Source organism: Balaenoptera musculus, chromosome 2 (assembly GCF_009873245.2).
Source record: "Balaenoptera musculus isolate JJ_BM4_2016_0621 chromosome 2, mBalMus1.pri.v3, whole genome shotgun sequence".
Taxonomy (NCBI): Eukaryota; Metazoa; Chordata; class Mammalia; order Artiodactyla; family Balaenopteridae; genus Balaenoptera; species Balaenoptera musculus.
In genome coordinates, this window is record NC_045786.1 from 45409950 (window position 1) to 45427622 (window position 17673).

The 17673-nt window shown below is 36.5% G+C and overlaps 1 protein-coding gene across 9 annotated transcripts in view; it reads left to right on the top strand.

The window, feature by feature from the left end:
* Positions 1–17673, top strand: part of MCTP2 (multiple C2 and transmembrane domain containing 2) — a 257535-nt gene that overhangs the window by 213718 nt on the left and 26144 nt on the right. For all 9 annotated transcript variants that reach the window (XR_005018816.1, XM_036843935.1, XM_036843934.1 and 6 more), the window contains 2 exons: positions 5999–6121; positions 8853–8924. Coding sequence is in view for 8 of the 9 variants with exons in the window: in XM_036843935.1 (XP_036699830.1) it covers positions 5999–6121; positions 8853–8924 (195 nt within the window). In the remaining variant the exon portion in view is untranslated. The remainder of the gene's footprint in view (positions 1–5998; positions 6122–8852; positions 8925–17673) is intronic.

Consider the following 17673-nt stretch of genomic DNA (forward strand, 5'->3'; position numbering starts at 1 on the left):
GGATATATTATATTCACTTGTTGGTGGACATTTGGGCTGTTGCCAGTTTTGTTGTTGTTGTTATCTGGAATGAAGCTGCTATGTTCTGAACATTTGTGCGCAAGTCTCTGGGTCATATGTTAAATATCTAGGAGTAGGAGGGCTTGAATTACAGAGGTGTATGCACAACTTTTTGAAAAACTGCCATGTGGTTTCCCAAATCAGTTATCATTTTGTATTCCTACCAGGACTGTATAAGACCTCCAGTTGTTCCACATTGTCAACACTTTATATCTTGTCAGTTTTTTTTTTTTAATTTTAGCCTTTCTGATATGTACTATTTCATAGGAGTTATTTGCATTTTCCTGATGGATAATCAAGTTGGATATCTTTCCATGTGCTTTTAGATATTCATATAGATTTGTGTGTGTGTGAAGAGTCCGATCAAATATTTCGCCAATCTTTATTGAACTGTCTTCTTACTAAGTTGTAAGAATTCTTTATATATTCCAGATACATGTTCTCTTTCAGTATATGTATAGAAAATATTTTCTCCCATTTTGTGACTTTTTTTTTCATTTCTTAATTGTGTCTTCCAAAGAGCAAAGGAAGAATAATTTCAATGAAGTTTCCTTTTTCTTTTATTTACATTATTTTGTTGTGCTTTTTTGTCCTAAGAAATCTTTGGCCTACCCTCCCCTATGCCAAAGGTTTTCTCATATGTTTATTCTAGAAGTTTTGAAATTTTAGCATTTACTTTTAGATATTATGATTTATTTAATTTCTATATATGGTAAGTGGTAAGGGTTAGTAATTTTTTTATCTCCACACATATATCCAGTTGTTCCAGCGCCATTTGTTGAAAAGACTCTCATTTCTCCCATTGAATTACCTTGGCAACTTTCTTAGAGATCAGTTAATTACACATATGTGGATTCTATTTTCTGTTCCATTACTATAGCTTTATAGTAAACTATATTAAGTAGTATAACCTTTATTTTTTAAAATTAGTTTGACTATTCTGTGTTATTTACATTTCAATATAATATTCAGAATCAGCTTGTCAATTTCTACAAAATTGGGATAGCTTGCATCTGTGGATCAATTTGTGAAGAACTGCCATCTTAACAATATTGAGTCTTATAATCCATGAACTAGTGACATTTCTGTCCACTTCTTTATGTATTCTGTAACATTCCTCAGTAATATTTTATAATTTGCAGTGAAGAGATCTTGCTCACATTCTGTGAATTTTATTCCCATGTATTTTATGGGCTTTGGTTCTACTATAAATGGAAAATCTTAAATTTTATTTTCCAGATTTTTGCTGCTAGTTTTAAAAATAGAATTGATTTTTAAAAAGTAACTTTATACCCTGTCACTGCTGGATTTGTTATTTCTACGATTTGCTTTGTAGATTCCTTAGGATTTTCTATGTAAAATATCAGGTCATCAATAAAAAGAGACAGTTTTGCTTTCCTCCTTTCTGATACTTATGCCTTTTATTTCATTTATTTTCCTTTATTGCAATGACTAGGACATTCAATCCAATACTGAATAGGAGTAGTGAGAGCAGACATCCCTACCTTGTTTCTAATTTTAGAAGGAAATCATGCAGTTTTCTCCATTATAGAATCATTTTGTCTGTTCTAGAACTTCATCTAAATGGAATTATACAGTATGTGCTCTTTTTTGTACAAGGCTTCTTTCTCTCAGTTTGTTTTTGAGATTTATTCATGTGGTTGCATGCCTAAGTAGTTTCCTTCTTAGCAAGTGTTGATTTTTTTAAAAGCAACTTCTCAAAGCATAATTTACATACAACAAACTATAGCCAAATATGATCAAATACGATAACTGTAAGATTTTTGTAAGTGTCCTTTATCAGATTGAGGAAATTCCTTCCATTCATTGTTTGTTAATACTGTTGAATTTTTTGTCAATATTTTTTTCCACATCTATTGAAATAATCAAGTGTTTTTTTCTCCTTTCTGTCAATGTGGTGAATTACATTGTTTTTTAATGTGAAACTAATCTTACATTCTTGGAACATCTTCTAGTTGGTCACACTGTAGTATATATTTTTCATGTATTTCTTGATTTGGTTCGCTATTATTTTCTTAAGGATTTTTGCATCTTTGTTCTGTTGAATATTTGCCTGTAATTTATTTTGTTGTAATGGCTTTGTCAGGTTTTGGTATCAGGGTAACACTGGCTTCATAAAATTGGTTGTGAAGTGTTCCCTCCAACATAATGTTCTTTCTTCTTTGAATGTTTGATAGAATTCAACAGTAAAAGCATTTGAACCTGAATTTATCTTGGTGGGGATATTTGTTCAATTTTGTTAAGTTGCATTTTTCAATAAATTTTTCCTTTTGTTTAAGTGGTCACAGTTTTTGCCACAGAGTTATTCATTTTATTCTCATCTCTACCTTTTATACTTGCAATGTTTATTCTATTAACTTTCAATGTAATTATTGATATGTTGAATTTAGGTTACCATTTTATTATTTTTGTATTTGTCTACTATGTTTCTTATTCCTATTTCCCTTTTCTTACCTTTTAGAATTCCATTTTAATTCATCTGTTAACTTTTTATCTATTCTTCTCTGCTTGTTCTTTAGTGATTGCCCTAGGGATTAATCCTGTTAGACTCAAATTGCACATTTGGTCACACCTGCTGTGGGTGGCAGCTTTGATCCCAATTCAGACACTGCTTTGAGTCTGCCCCGTGTGTGTGGTACAGACCATAGCAGAGTTCACATACAGAATTTGGGATTTTCTTTTGCTTACTCTCTCCTTCCAGTGTGTTTGTACACTCTCTGGTGGCCCTAATTGTCACTGACTCCTTTGCCTGTATCCTTCATTCAGAAAGATGGCAAATTTTTCTGTTGAGTACCAACTGGTACCATCTCTGCGTCTGCAGCTGCTTTTGAGTCAAAGGTGCAATAAACGTTAAAGTGACTCCATGCACATCTGAGTTCTTTTCCCGAGGTTTCAACTCCCCTGCAAAATTAAGTAACTTTGTTTCAGACTCTCAGATAATTGGTCTCCTCTCCCTGCCAAGGGTTTCTATTTGTTTTTGCTAGAACCTGTTGCTAGGAAATTAATCCTTTATTACAGAAGTAGGAATTAGGCATTGAGTTTTTAAATGTTTCTGAAGGTACTAGTCTCTCAGTCTAAAAGAGTTTCAAGCCCTTTGAATGTGATATTTAAATGTGGCTCTTTTTTTTTTTTTTGTAAAACACTCTGGGCTTACTTACCTATACCTGGTGGAGGCAAATATTATGGCAAATGAGGAGCTTGTATAACACAGCTGTCCCTCTAGTATTGGTTGATGTACAAGTAATTTTGTTGAAGACATTTTATAAATAGTTGATGATGAAAATAAATCAAAAATATGTTGTTTCCTATTTTTTTCTCAATAGTTTTAGGTCAGCCTCTTTTTACTTGAAATTATATTTAGAAATTTAAAGGAACAGTAAAACCCCACTTATCCAGTAGATATAAATAAAGAAATAGTAATCCTTTAGAACACAGTTAAAACCTCTAATCCTGAAAGAACTTTAAGAACAGGGAAAGGGAAATAGGTAACAATGAGGAAAATCACTAGTTTTACATAGTAGAGAAGTTGCTGTACTGTTTTCTCTACTTTTCTCTATGTTGTTCATAATAAAACAAAACAAGACAAAAAAGTAAAAGAAAAAGAAAGCTTTAAAAAGCTAGGAAATTATAGGAAAATATATATATTATGAAATAATAAATAAAAGAAAGTTGATAAAGCACACCAAATTAATAGACTGGAAGACATCAACAGTGTAATAATTTGCATTGAATCAAAAAGTATTTCAAAAATTCTGTACTTATTAAAAAATGTATAGAGGTTTAGCACTAAAACAAAATATAATGTATAGACTGGGAGGCTAAAGAAAACTGTCATGATTTGCAGTTTATATGATTTTCCACACCACATCTCCAAAATGATATATTTGCAATCTCATAACAAGCAATAAGAGGGCTCAGAAATAATGGGAACAACATATAAATCAATGTTCCTGTACCTAGAAGTAACCAACTAAAGTATATAAATTTGAAAATGACCCCATTTATAATAGTATCAAAAGTGTTGTTACTTACAAAAAATAACAAAACATATGTAAAATCATTATGGTGAAAGTAAAAAAGATATTTTGAGATACATAAAAGAAGTCCTGAGTATATGGAGAAATAAAGTCCTTATAATTCAGAAGATCAATGTCAGGATGTCATTTCTCTCTGAATTGACATATACATTAAAGGCTATCTCAATAAAAATTTCACCAATAATTTTATAGAATGTTGCAAATTGATTTTTAAATACATGTGGAAGGATAAAGGGCAAAGAACGATCTGAGATAATTTTGAAAGTGAAGTAATTGGGACTTACCCACTCAGATATCATCTGGTTACTAAACTGCCGTTTAACAACATGGTCTTGGTGGAAGAACAATAATATAATTCAGTGGAAGGGATGAGAGGGTCCGTAAACAACCAACACAGTCATGTGGGAAGCTGATGTGTGACAGAGGTGGGCATGTAGATTGGTGAGCAAAGTATGGATCCCTTCAGTAATCTAATTCTGAAAGTTGACTGTATTCAATATCTTGTAATAACCAATAAGGGAAAAGAATCTGAAAAAAAAGATATATATGTGCGTATACCTGAATCACTTTGCTGTACACCTGAAACTAATACAACGTTGTAAATCAACTATGCTTCAATTTAAAAAAATGAAATAAAAAATAAAAGTTGGCTATCTGTGAGGATGGAGTTCAAATCGGATGCTTGTTTCCAACGATAAACCAAAAAGCATTTGAGACAAAATAAGGAACACACACACGCACACAGACACATACACCCACACACATACAATTACCTTTTGGAAGAAAACACAAGGAAATTGCTTTATCACCTCAGGGTAGCATATGATTTCTTAAGTAGAACATTGAATATTAAATGGCAGAAATGCTAAAGTCAAAGATTAATATGTTTGACTATATTAAAAACCAAACCACTGTTTCAACCTAAGTTTTCATTGATAAAGAGAGTATAATGGAAAAATTGCAGAATATTCATTGGAATGGGGTACCATAGATCAGGTAAAATGAATATACTTGATTTATATATAACACCATCAATAGATCTATAAAACATAGTATTGAACAAAAAAATTCCAGAATGATCTCAACATTTTGATACTGTTTATGTTATTTCTAATATAAACCTTATGTCTCCTCAAGTGTCAAAGATTCACACTGATCATCATCTTGTGGCCATGTTGCCTCAAAATTGGAAGATTTTAAGATTTTTATGGATAAACAACAAGGTCCTACTGTATAGCACAGGGAACTATATTCAGCATTCTGTGACAAACCATAATGGAAAAGAATATGAAAAAGAATATATACATATATATATATAAATATATATAACTCAGTCACTTTGCTGTATGGCAGAAATTAACACAACATTGTAAATCAACTGAAGTTGAAGTTTTTATCCAAAATATTTGAATTTTTCAACATTGGCAGCCTCTTTGAAAAGTAATCATTCTTTCTAGTTTAGATACACCTCACTGTTGGCAAAATTTGGCCTGTGGCCAGCCTCTTCGTGACTTTTGGATTTTCCACGCTACTTCTCCTAAATTCTGGTACATTGAATCCAGCAGCAAAAAACTCTGAATCAGGCTGATAGGGTAATGAGGTTTCCAAATATGGGAACTCTATTCCAGAGTGTGACAGGCCAATTCATTTCTCTGTCTTCTTTATTCTGCTGCCAGTTCTAAAACTGTTAGTCATCATGTGTGTATCTGTGTGTGTGTGTGTGTGTGTGTGTGTGTGTGTGTGTGTGTGTGTGTGTTTTAACCTATTTGGAACTCTATAGAGAGTCCTGGGCTTAATCTCCTTAAGTCAATGAATAGGAATTGAAGATTGCTCCCATCCTGTTTTTTCAAGCAGTCATTTGGTCTGTGTCTTCCAATCAGGTATTTTTAGTCACTGTCTGGAATTTTGAACTGTACATGATCCCGCTGGCATTATCGCTCCTCTTTGTCTACAATTTCATCAGACCTGCGAGGGGGAAGGTTGGCAGCATCCAGGACAGCCAGGTGAGCAAAGATTCCAATAATTCTGACATTGGACTAAAGAAAAAATGTGTTAGCAGTAAACCGCCACCACCGAATCATGACCCGAGTCCACTGCATTTGAGGTTTGCGGAGCGCCCACTGCACATGTATTCATGTTACAGGGAAGGTATTTATCATGTGTAATCTGGAGTCTTCTTCCTAGAGCATCTTGTGTTCCTGAGTCATGGCCTGCCTTCTTAGCCCGAGTGAGCCATCTGGTTCTTGGTCAACATTTCCACGCGGGCAGCACATGTCTGCGTGCCCATCTGGTTCTCCATAAGGTTCCTGGGAATGAGATTCTCAATCACTAGAGAAAAGCCTTTGGTGGCTCCTTGAGCCCCATTCAGGGCACACGCAACTGGGAGGCTGCCTCAGGCCTCTCCCTATAATTATCCTGTGCAATATTCTCCTCTAGGCTGAAGCCTCAGGGGATACTCTGAGGCTTGCCAACTCCCAGGGAAATCAGAGAGTGCGTGGGCATGGGCCCCTCTGTTCTTGAGTGCCCAAGTTTTTCTTGCAATTCTCAAACTCACCGTGGTGTTAAAGGAGGCACAGGCAAGGCCTCTTCTCAAAGACATCCCCCAGCATTTACTTTTCTTAATTTTTCTCCAGTTCTCCCTCCCCTACCCCTCTTATCCCAGCCCATAGAATCTTTTTCTGCTCTGGGTTAGAAGGAACTTGTATTTATAGACTTGCTTTATGATATAATCTTGGCATTCCAGATTCAAGAACCAAGTTTTTGAAACAAAAATCAAAGGTCTTGAGACTTGATAACATCCTTTAGAAAAATCACCTGCACATTAGGTTTTCTAAGACTCAAAAGCTGACCATCTTCACCTATTTTTCCTTATAATGTTCTGATTATTTTAAAAAATTATCTCTGAAATAATGGATATTTAAGGAATGTTTCTGGTTTCATTTGGGATGGGGGAAATAAGTGTTATGTCAGGGAGTAAAACCTCAGACAAATTCCAAATTCTGTTCTGTTTGGTTTTTGATTGTGTAGTGCAATAAGCATGTGCATATATCAATAAATGAGGGGCCTGAAGATGCTAGAACCAAGTAACAAATAAACAGCTTTAAAGTACAGGTTTATGTAAGGACTAAGTTTCACAGAGGTACAAATGAGGGAAATTTTTACAGAGAAGCATCTGTTGTAAAAGTGCTGTCAACTAACATTTTTACAGTTTTAATCAGATTTTATTTTCCCAGGTATATATATGATGTATACGTTTATAGCGTGTGTATATATATGTGTATGTGTACATGTGTATTTGTAGGCAGGTATATATATGTATATATGTGTGTGTATGTAAATATGGGTACATAAGTGTATTTGTGTGTGTATGCATATAAATGTGTATGTGCGTGTATGAAACCTTTTTAATTTACTAAACATTTTCTAATTTATTACCTAATTTAATCTTGTTAACATAACCATGAAGGAGTCAAGAACTACTGTTTTCATTTCATGCTTCATAAAGCTAACGTTCAGAGTGGCAAAGTGATTTGCTCAAAGTCACACAGCAAAACAGTGCTGGAACAATGTCTCCAGCTGAAGACTTTGTCTCAAGATGAAGACTTCTGACTCCTAATTACAGAGTTTTTTCCTCCCATAACATGTTTCATTGTATTCATTTTTATCCATGTGCTTTTATGAAAAATGCTTGTTGCCATCATTGAATAGGTTAGTTCTCCAGCATCAGTAAGTATTCCACAGACTGCTAGGGAGCTCCTAGGAATTCTGGGCGGTAATACAGTACCAGCCCTGAAGAAATTGCTCAATGGTTTATGGAGGATAGCAGAGTACCTTCTGGATACTTCAGAGTTACTCCCTTATACAAGCATGATATTGACCATTCTTTTTTCTATTGGAACAATGGCATCTAATTAGCATGCCTGCCCTTTGCAAGGTTAAGCAGAAAGGTAAGCGTTCAAATTGAAAATAGTCCCTGGTTTTCTGATACCCAGAATTCTTTTCAAGCTACCAAATCATTGGATTGTGTACCAACACGTGTTAGCTTTTAAATGTAGCAGTGATATTATTCAAGTGTACCTGTTAACTAGCCGAGATTTCTAAATGAATCTGAACAAGCCTATGTGCAGCACAGCTGGTGCTGGGGCCCCTGAACTAAAGGCAGTCCCCCCTTTAGTCCAGATCTGAGCCTTGAGTTTCCTTCCCTCACCTGCCCCCCACCAACCCTGAAGCCCAAGGAAGACAAGAATGCCATATAGAAACCTGTAGCTTATTCTTGAGATTGATTACATTCAGACTAATGCATTTTCTACTGTCTAATGTTTCGGTAATGGCCCCAGAGGAAAAGTGCAGTCATTCTAACAATGAGCCCAGCACAGACGGAGTATGGTGTTCTCAGCCTTAACACAGCAGCTGCTTCATTTGTCAGACTCAGAACAAAACTGTTTACAGATAGTACAACTCCGCAATGCATTTTTAAAGCTGGCTGCCTTCAAAGGGCACTCCCCTAATAGCTTTATTTATACTTAACAGTTTTATGTAGATTATGCATATTGTTTACAACCTTGGCAAGGCATCCCTTAACTTTAAAAATGTCCTTTTTAAAGAAGTTACAGTGTATTTTAAAAAGACTAGTGTTGCAATGATATGGGAAAACTTTAAGCATGAGTATGCATTTCATTCGTAGTCGGTAATTTCGGTTGACGTTTTATTACAAATTATGGATTTTCCTTGCAGGAGAGCACGGACGTCGATGAGGAGGAGGATGAAGATGACAAGATGGGTGCGCTCGAGAAAGGACACAAAGGGGTAACGTGACTGCTTTCAGTGTTCTAGCCGGTTGAGTCAAACTATATATATATTTTTTTTTACTACTATAGGGTGACCAGTATAGTGATATTCTCGTAATGTATAAAGGGTATCCCTTTTTAAGGTTTTTTAAATGAGGATGAAAAGGGGCGAAATATAAGGAATAACTGAAATGTTATAGAAGCATCCCTCTAGGAGGCCTGTCATTGGAGGCAAAGATTAGCCTTCCCCTTGGTGGATGAAAGGTAGCCCAGGAAGTCAAAAGTAAATCAAGTGCAATCGCTGTTCCTTTAGGCTCATGTCTGCACTCTGCAGGGTGGTCACCCGCTTCAGAACCTGTCACTTGCCCAGCTGTTGCTGGCAACGTTTTCAGCTTTACGTCTATGTACATCTGTCCTTTCTCTCCTCCTGGGAGAATCTCTCAAATCTGCTGCTTTTTGTTGTCATTACGCTTTCAGACAACCCTTCTGGAATAAAATGAAAAAAAATAAAAGTGAAATGCCAAATGAGTTTCTACTAGCTTCACGGCTGCCCAGTCCCCTAGAACCTATGGGTCTATGGGGCTGGGGTGATAGTGTGTAGAAGGCTGACAGGAGAGGAAAGGGGCGAACGGGGGAAACTTAAGAGCTAAGTATCCAATATAAAATGTCCAGAAAATAGAAACGAATTTAAAAACACTAGCTCCATGACACAGACAGCCTTAAAATTAATTGAGCGAGCCAGATGGTTTTGCCCATTTGAAGGATGCTGGGCAGATTACAAAGTAAATCTTATTTGTTGGGCTAAAATGATCATTAATAGCAAAGTAATAAAGTATAATTTTTTTAAAAGGGAATTGACCCTTTTTAGAATGAAGGTCCCATGATGCAACTTTCTTCTTCTTTTTTTTTTTTTTTTTAATTAAATTATTTATTTTTTGGCTGCTTTGGGTCTTCGTTGCTGCACGTAGGCTTTCTCTAGTTGCAGCGAGCGGGGGCTACTCTTTGTTGCAGAGCACGGGCTCTAGGCTCGTGGGCTTCAGTAGTTGTGGCTCGCGGGCTCTAGAGCACAGGCTCTGTAGTTGTGGTGCACCGGCTTCATTGCTGCATGGCATGTGGGATGTTCCTGGACTAGGCATTGAACCCGTATCCCCTGCACTGGCAGGCGGATTCTTTTAATTTTTATTTATTTATTTATTTATTATTTTTGGCTGTGTTGGGTCTTCGTTTCTGTACGAGGGCTTTCTCTAGTTGCGGCAAGTGGGGGCCACTCTTCATCGCGGTGTGCGGGCCTCTCACTGTCGCGGCCTCTCTTGTTGCGGAGCACAGGCTCCAGACGCGCAGGCTCAGTAGTTGTGGCTCACGGGTTTAGTTGCTCTGCGGCATGTGGGATCTTCCCAGACCAGGGCTCGAACCCATGTCCCCTGCATTGGCAGGCAGATTCTCAACGACTGTGCCACCAGGGAAGTCCTGCAACTTTCTTCTTGATGAATTAACGTGAGTGGCTTCTGAGTGATGTAACTCCTTGAACATTAAAAATAGTCATAGCTAAGCTAATGTGGATGAAGGGGTGTTTAACCAAAGGAAACACAGGTATTAATGAAATTATTTTAAACCTACATTAGGCATAATTATCAATTTCATTAACCAAAGTTTGGAAGTGAGGAAGATTTCTTTCTCTTGGACCAAGTCTGTGTAAACGAGCCACCGGTGGAAGGAGGATGTCATCCACCCTAGAGAGATAATTGTGACCATGGGGCTTTGTCCCATCTGATACAGGAGACATCTAACAAGAAGGCAGTGGATGAAAAAGTGGTGTCGATGAACTGTCAGGCAACAAATTGAGCCATGAAAGTCTAGACCAGTGTTTTTCACCATCTAACCTTCCATTGTGGTGCTTCAAGGGCTGTCTGGGGGCCTGGGGGTGTGGAGGTAGAGCCATTTGGGCTGTGCATCAAGCTTTTCTGGGCAAGGATAACTGAGTTGGAACTACAGCATCTACATGCACGAGCCTGGGAGCTCTTGCGCTCACCCAAGCACAGCCCTCCACGCAAGAGATGCGTCAGCTCATCCCACACTGAGGACGTTGGCTCTGGGGTTCTCCATGTCTCCTCCAGGGCAATTCCATTCTTGAGATACTTTGATTGTAGTATGTTTGTAGGGCCTTTAATAACCCTACGTGGCCATGTTTGTTTTGCTTCCTCAATTTCATATTTCTGTGGAAACTTCTAGAGGAATAAGTCTGAAATGAAATGTTGACTTCTGTTTGTGCCTCTTCTGCTGAACACAAGCCTTCTATTGTGAGGGGATTTTGGCAAACTTTGCAGTCTTTTTGCACATCTCTTCACTCTCACTTCTCTAAGAGATGGGTAAACTAGAGCAGTTTTCAACTTTAAGACTTCGGGAGCATATGTCCACCTATATATTATTATATTTCATCATTTCTTCTCCATGTAGAGCAGCCTCCGTGCCTGGGATGGGTCCCTCAAGCACACAGGCCCTGGGCCACTGCCCTCCACAGTGTGCTGACTCCAAGGGCTTCCCCACAGCGCCCTTCTGGCTTCTGTTGTGTGTTCGACATGACAGACGGGCTTCTGGGAACTGTAACACACCCAGTGAGAGATGAACTGTTTACAGATTATAAACACACAGCCGTCTCCTTCCAAACCAGAAGAGGAGAGGAACTCCTTTCTACCCAAACAATCCATCTTGAAAGTGACACTCCTTAATTGCCAGCACCCCTTCCCACCAAATACCATCATGGACGACTGTGGAAGATGAAAGCATGCTGGGGCCCCTTGGCACAGCTTCCTTGGGAGATGGACGCATTCCCATATTCTGCCTGTCTCTGATGCACAGGCCAGGACATGGTCTGGGGTCTGTCATCTTTTTATTGTCTGGAACAGGGATGGTTGTAAAATGACATCACTATAGCCTCTTGCTTCTTCTCATTGTTAAAAGTCCATGGTAAATGACCTGCATTTTTAGAAACCAAATTAGGCTCCACAGTTTTGCCGTCCTTTCTTTTTGTGGACTTTCAGTTACAATGTAGAACTTTCAGGTCACTAGTTTTTTGGCTTTTAGGAAACTAACTGTACAAACTAAACTTTGAGGAGAAGAGATTTTTCTTTCTTATACCTGATGGCTCCACACAAGAAATTCCTTGTTACAAGTAGAGTTTGCTGGGGACCCCAGAACAAACAGATAACGGCTAAGTTCAGCCAACAGCAATCAGCTGACATTTCCTATTTGTATTAGATTCCATATGTGGAATTCTTCTATGTGGACCTTATTTGTACGGATGGATTACAATGAAAATTGCATTAATTTTCTACACAGTAAAGGTCAGTAATTGAAGCGTGAACCAAGAAACTATTGTGTAAAATGCTGTATCTCATATTTAGGAAAGGTCATGCAAGGCAATAATATCTTGTTTTCATTGCAGAAGGTATAAATACTTGCATTAGAGTTTCTTTTTTTTTTTTCCCAGCCCAACAATCACTTAGGTAGAATATTTCAGCATTTACTAGTAACATCAGGAAGAAAGAATCATAAGGGCATGTAATAAAAAAAAAAAAAAAAAACCTGCCTATTGCTATCATAAAGAGACTGCATTGTGATGCCTGCATTATGGGTTGGTTTGTTTTTAACTCAGCTGTCAGAAATAGGACTTGAATCATCTGTTCTTTTAAGATTATCAATGAGTTCACAATTGCTTTACAGTGTTTGGGGGGTGGGGATCATCCTTTCGTGTCAGTTATGGGTGAAAAACAGATATGGACGTTTTCCTTTAAGAAAATAAGAAATATCTGATACGTTTTTGTTGATTGATGGTGGAACATGGTGGAACATTTTATAATGAAAGCATGCAAATGAATATTATGTCTCTATTCTCTTTTCACAAATTAGGATGATATTATTAAAATTTAAGTATATTTTAAACCATCAATCTTAGTTGTAAAAATGATTTTCATCCTACAAATTGATTAGTTCACTCATCACTACCCAGGCAGAGCCTTCTTAGAGAGAGAAGGATGTGGCATATATATCAATATTTATTATGTATCAATATTTAGGAGTTCTTGTTGTAAATTAACCTGCATAGTCCTTTGGTTGAGTTGTTCAGGGCCAGCATACCTCATGCCCTGTGTTTTCTTGTTCCAGAAAGAGAAGATGATCTATAGTATCTCAACCAGGGAAGACTCGTTCTTGGAGGAAGTCTTACAATTTAATAGTGAGAGTAGTTTTGTTTATGATTCCTTTGTGCCTTAAGAATGTCAGAAACAAAGCAAATTAGTTTGAACAGTGATTTTTTTTGTAACTATTGACTAAGCCATGGTACTTTAAGATGGTGTGATATTTTTAAGAAAATGAAAAGTCAGATAATATCTTTGAAAGATTAACAATAGTTGAATACACACACATATTTTCAAGGCATATACAGTCTATATACAGGGCATGTTGTAGAGGACCTACTTATGGATAATTTTCAGGGGAATAAAGTAAATGGTTGTTCCGATGTAACTCCTTTTAATTTGAATTAATATTATATTCAGTGATGAAGTGATTTAATTGCTAACATTTCAACCATACCATCTTACTTCCAAGACTTTAATATTAAAATGGATTCCAGCCAATTCTTAATTATCAGTTTACGCATGTTTTGCATGAAAAGGGATCAGCTTCCCTATTTCCTGCCGTCTTTTCTCTGAACCAATGACTTGCTCAAATCCCTTTTAAAAACTCAAACTTCCATTCTTAAAAATGTTTGGCTTCATTACCTTCAGAAATAATCCAGAAATGTTATTAATCTGACATTTGAAGCATTATTCAGCCTACTGCTACCAGGTTCACTAATAGCCCCAGTACTTGTGGATTTTCTTTGTGATTTCTACTGTAAGGATTATACTTGGTAGGTTACTCCCAAATATTGTGAAATATGGTGTGCCAGACTATAAATTAGATGGATTAGCCATCCTTTTATTAGCTAATGTGCACTAACTGGTGCTCTGATGTTATAGACTATACTACATCTGGATATTTATCTTGCCGTTGTCTAAAATTTTTACATTATGCTAATATAGAATACATTGGACATTGTGTCTCAATTATCCACAAGTCATTATTTTTCTCAGGATAGTAGCCATTCCTACAAGAGGAATTTCCTATTGAAATCTGCTCTGTTTCAGTGTGGTTTGCCTTAAGTCCCAATTATCCAATGAGTTTGCAAGGTAATTGATAGATAATTTGCAAAATAATTGATAGAAAGGTGGGGACATCACTTTTTCCTCAAGGGAATATAGTAATTTAAAGTAAGTAATAAATGACACAAAAATAATAATTTAAAATGAGACCATTTTGAGTAAGAATTATTTAAATGATTAGATTTATAAGATTATTCTTATTTGTAGAGTGTTTACAATTTGCAGGCTGTTTTTATATGCTTCAGCTCATTCAGTACTCAAAGTAAACCATTAAATTTGATATTATTTTCCCCATATGCGAATGAACTAACCCAGGTTAAGAGAAATGTAATAATGCATCAGAGATTTCCCAGCCAGGATAGTAGCGAGACTCAAATCCAGCCCTTCTGATCTAAATCCTGTTTATTTTGGACTATGTTACATTATTATGAAGGAAACATGTCATTAATTTATTGGTCCATTTTTCTGCCTTATTATTGACAACCTTTATGGAGTGTTTTCTCTGTATCTGTGATTGCTACTTTCATCAAAATTTGTATACTACATTGGGTGTTAGCGATGCAGTGCCTGGGTGAGTCAGGACTGCTAAAGGTGATGTTTGAGTTGAGTCTTAGGTGATAAATATTTTATCTTCTACCCCCCACCTCAAAGAAAACTAAAGGACACACAGCTAAATCAGCAACTGCAGCTTACTGTGTGTTTACCTATGGTAGTGACAGTTAGAGAAAACCATTAGCCCTGTTTGCCTTGTAGTGGCGTGGCATCTGTCATTTGGCTCAGAGAAACTTTTAAGGAAATCAATCTTCCCAGGGTCTAATTCCAAATAATCTTTTTTTCCAAATTGTTCCCAATTTTTCAAAAGAGTTTTATCAACATCTTCCTCATGATGATGTTTATTCCTTTTACTTTTTCAGCCCTCTCGTTTGATCCCTGATGAGAATCCTGTTGCAGGCCAAAGAAACATGTTGGTAAATACCAGTCAGTATGGAAGGAAGGGCTCTATGTAATGAACAGATAGAGCAGTTTATAACTACTTAGAAATGATACTGGTTCAAAATCCAGTCTGTTTCATATTCATTTCCCAAAGCAAAAATACTACTTGAGACAGAAGTATTCTTCTGAAAGACTGCAGACTTTTCCCCCCATTTTAATAGCATACCATAGAGGGGTGTGTGTGTGTGTGTGTGTCCGTCCATGCACACAGGACGTAGCTCATGGGAAGAACCCTTAAGGACAGTTCCCAGTGCATTAAGCCAGATTCCCAAAGAACAATTTTTAATCTCGTGTATCAGAAATATTACTTCTTGTTCTTTGTTATGACAGATGCTGAGAGGTTTTTTTTTTCCCTGCTAAATGCCACTCAATCTATTTCTGATGTTTATAATTCTTCAGGTTTTCAAATTGCAGGCTTTTAATATTCAGTGGGATGAAACAGACCAAACAGATTCCCATTTAAAGTCTAAAGTCGTATTTTTGCGTTGTCTTTGCCCTGGATGGTTGGCATTGCTGGGACGATCCTGAGATAGAAATTTTGCATCAATCCCTTGTGGGAATCCTGGGCATCCTGTGACAAATACTACTCAGTTTTTAAGCATGTCCCAAGGATCTTTCCTGACGTGGTCAATTTTCAGGACTAGCTCTTTGGTTTTGCTTAGGTAATTAATAGAGAAATGAGAATTTTTTTTCCTGAACCAGAACATGTGGGAAAGATTTAAAGTAGCATACTGATTATATAATGAATTCTTAGCTGTAAATTCATTTTGATGGTGTTAATTCTCTCCCAGAGGCTCGAAGCTAGTTTATTGCACCTACAGTGCTATGCTCTTTGGAGACATTGGGGAAGCCAACAAAGCCTTGAAGAAGAAAAAATCCACTGCCTGACTGATTCATTTATTTATTTATTGGCTTTGTTCTTAAAGAACAACCATGTTACAACACAGGCACATTATTTGTTCTTCAGTCAATTGTCTCTAAAACTTAGCCACTAAAGACTCAGTGTTGTTTTTCTTTTTTTTCTTTTTTTTTGACATTTTATAAACAAATGGACAATGAAAAAATGATGATCTTACATACATTTTACATAATAATATGCATTTTTAGGTTACAGATTTGGAGTTTGTCATTATTTTTCTTACAATTATTATTACAATTACATTATTTTTCATACAGTCATTCTCTGTAGTATATAACAAAGCAAAGGAACCTTTTGAAATTTGAATTCTGGATCTGAAAATTTCCATGTTTTCATCTCTTCTGTTATATGTTATTACCTACTTGCTCATAAAGTAGGCCCTAAATCATGCGAATTTTACTTATGCCTTGGTGTTTTTTTCAAGTAATGAGAAGTAAAATCCATTCTTTCTGAATTGTAGGAATCTAAAAATATGTGTTCAGCCACAATTATCTTGTTCATTGGTTTAATCACACCAGTGGCCATCACTATTTTTATTACACATTTCCCTCTATAAATTAGAAGCCTTATATGTTAAGGAAAAATATAAGCACATGTGATAACAGTTTCCTTTTTCTGAATGAATCACTGTTACTCTTCCTAGGCAATTTGGTAGCAGCCGCAGATGTAATGCTGTGTTTGCTAAACTGTGTTATCACCACATTCCCTGGTTCAATCTGAAACGTGTAAATAAAGCCAGCATGATGCAGATAGAACTGCCAGATGATCTTTCATACAACGCAGGGCAACATGAGTAGACTTGTCCTGGAAGATCGTTGCTTTTGAAACTTAAATGAACCCCAGGATTCTTTAAACTAGACAAAAGGTTATTTGTTCTTTTGTCTCTTCGCATTCTTGAAGGGCAAGGACTTATGTTTATGAAACACCTGGAGTGCACCAAATGCTTTGCATATGATACAATATTTAATTCTCCAAATACTCCAGTCAGGGTCAGGATTATGATCTCCCTTTTCCAGATAGCAGAATTGTGACTCAGAAACCAGTAGGAACTTGACATGATCACAAAGCTCATAGATGACAAGACCCACGTTGAACTCACTTCCCTCTGACTCCATAACCTGTGATTAATAAAATATGCAGGCCTGTGGAGTTGGTACATCTTAAGTTTTTTTTGTTTTTTGTTTTTTTCCCCCTAACTTTGCATCTGTTGTTGTAAACCCTGGTTACTCCAGCTCCTAGATAAGAATGAATGCATTTTATTATAATGTAAATTATGGTATGTATTTTATGCAAATTATACACAAAGTTTGCTAAAATGTTTAGCAAGAAAAGTTAAAAAATAAGTAAGAATGGAAAGAAATGTTTTTTCCCAAGTATTTTCAAAAAGTGTAATTTAACATACAGTCTCATGAAAACTGGGCAAATAATACTGGAAATGAACAGTAGATAGAAATATGTAACTGAATGAAATGGCTAAAAATCATGTATTATATAGTGAGTCGAGAGAACAGAGATCCATAGACACCAAAGAAGCAAATGACAAAAAGAACAAGTGTGAGCTGAATGCCTACCTTGTGAAATGTCCACTAGAAAATGTCCACTCTTCCTCTGGACTTAATAGTCCTGGACTGGAATTCTCTGCCACATATATGTGA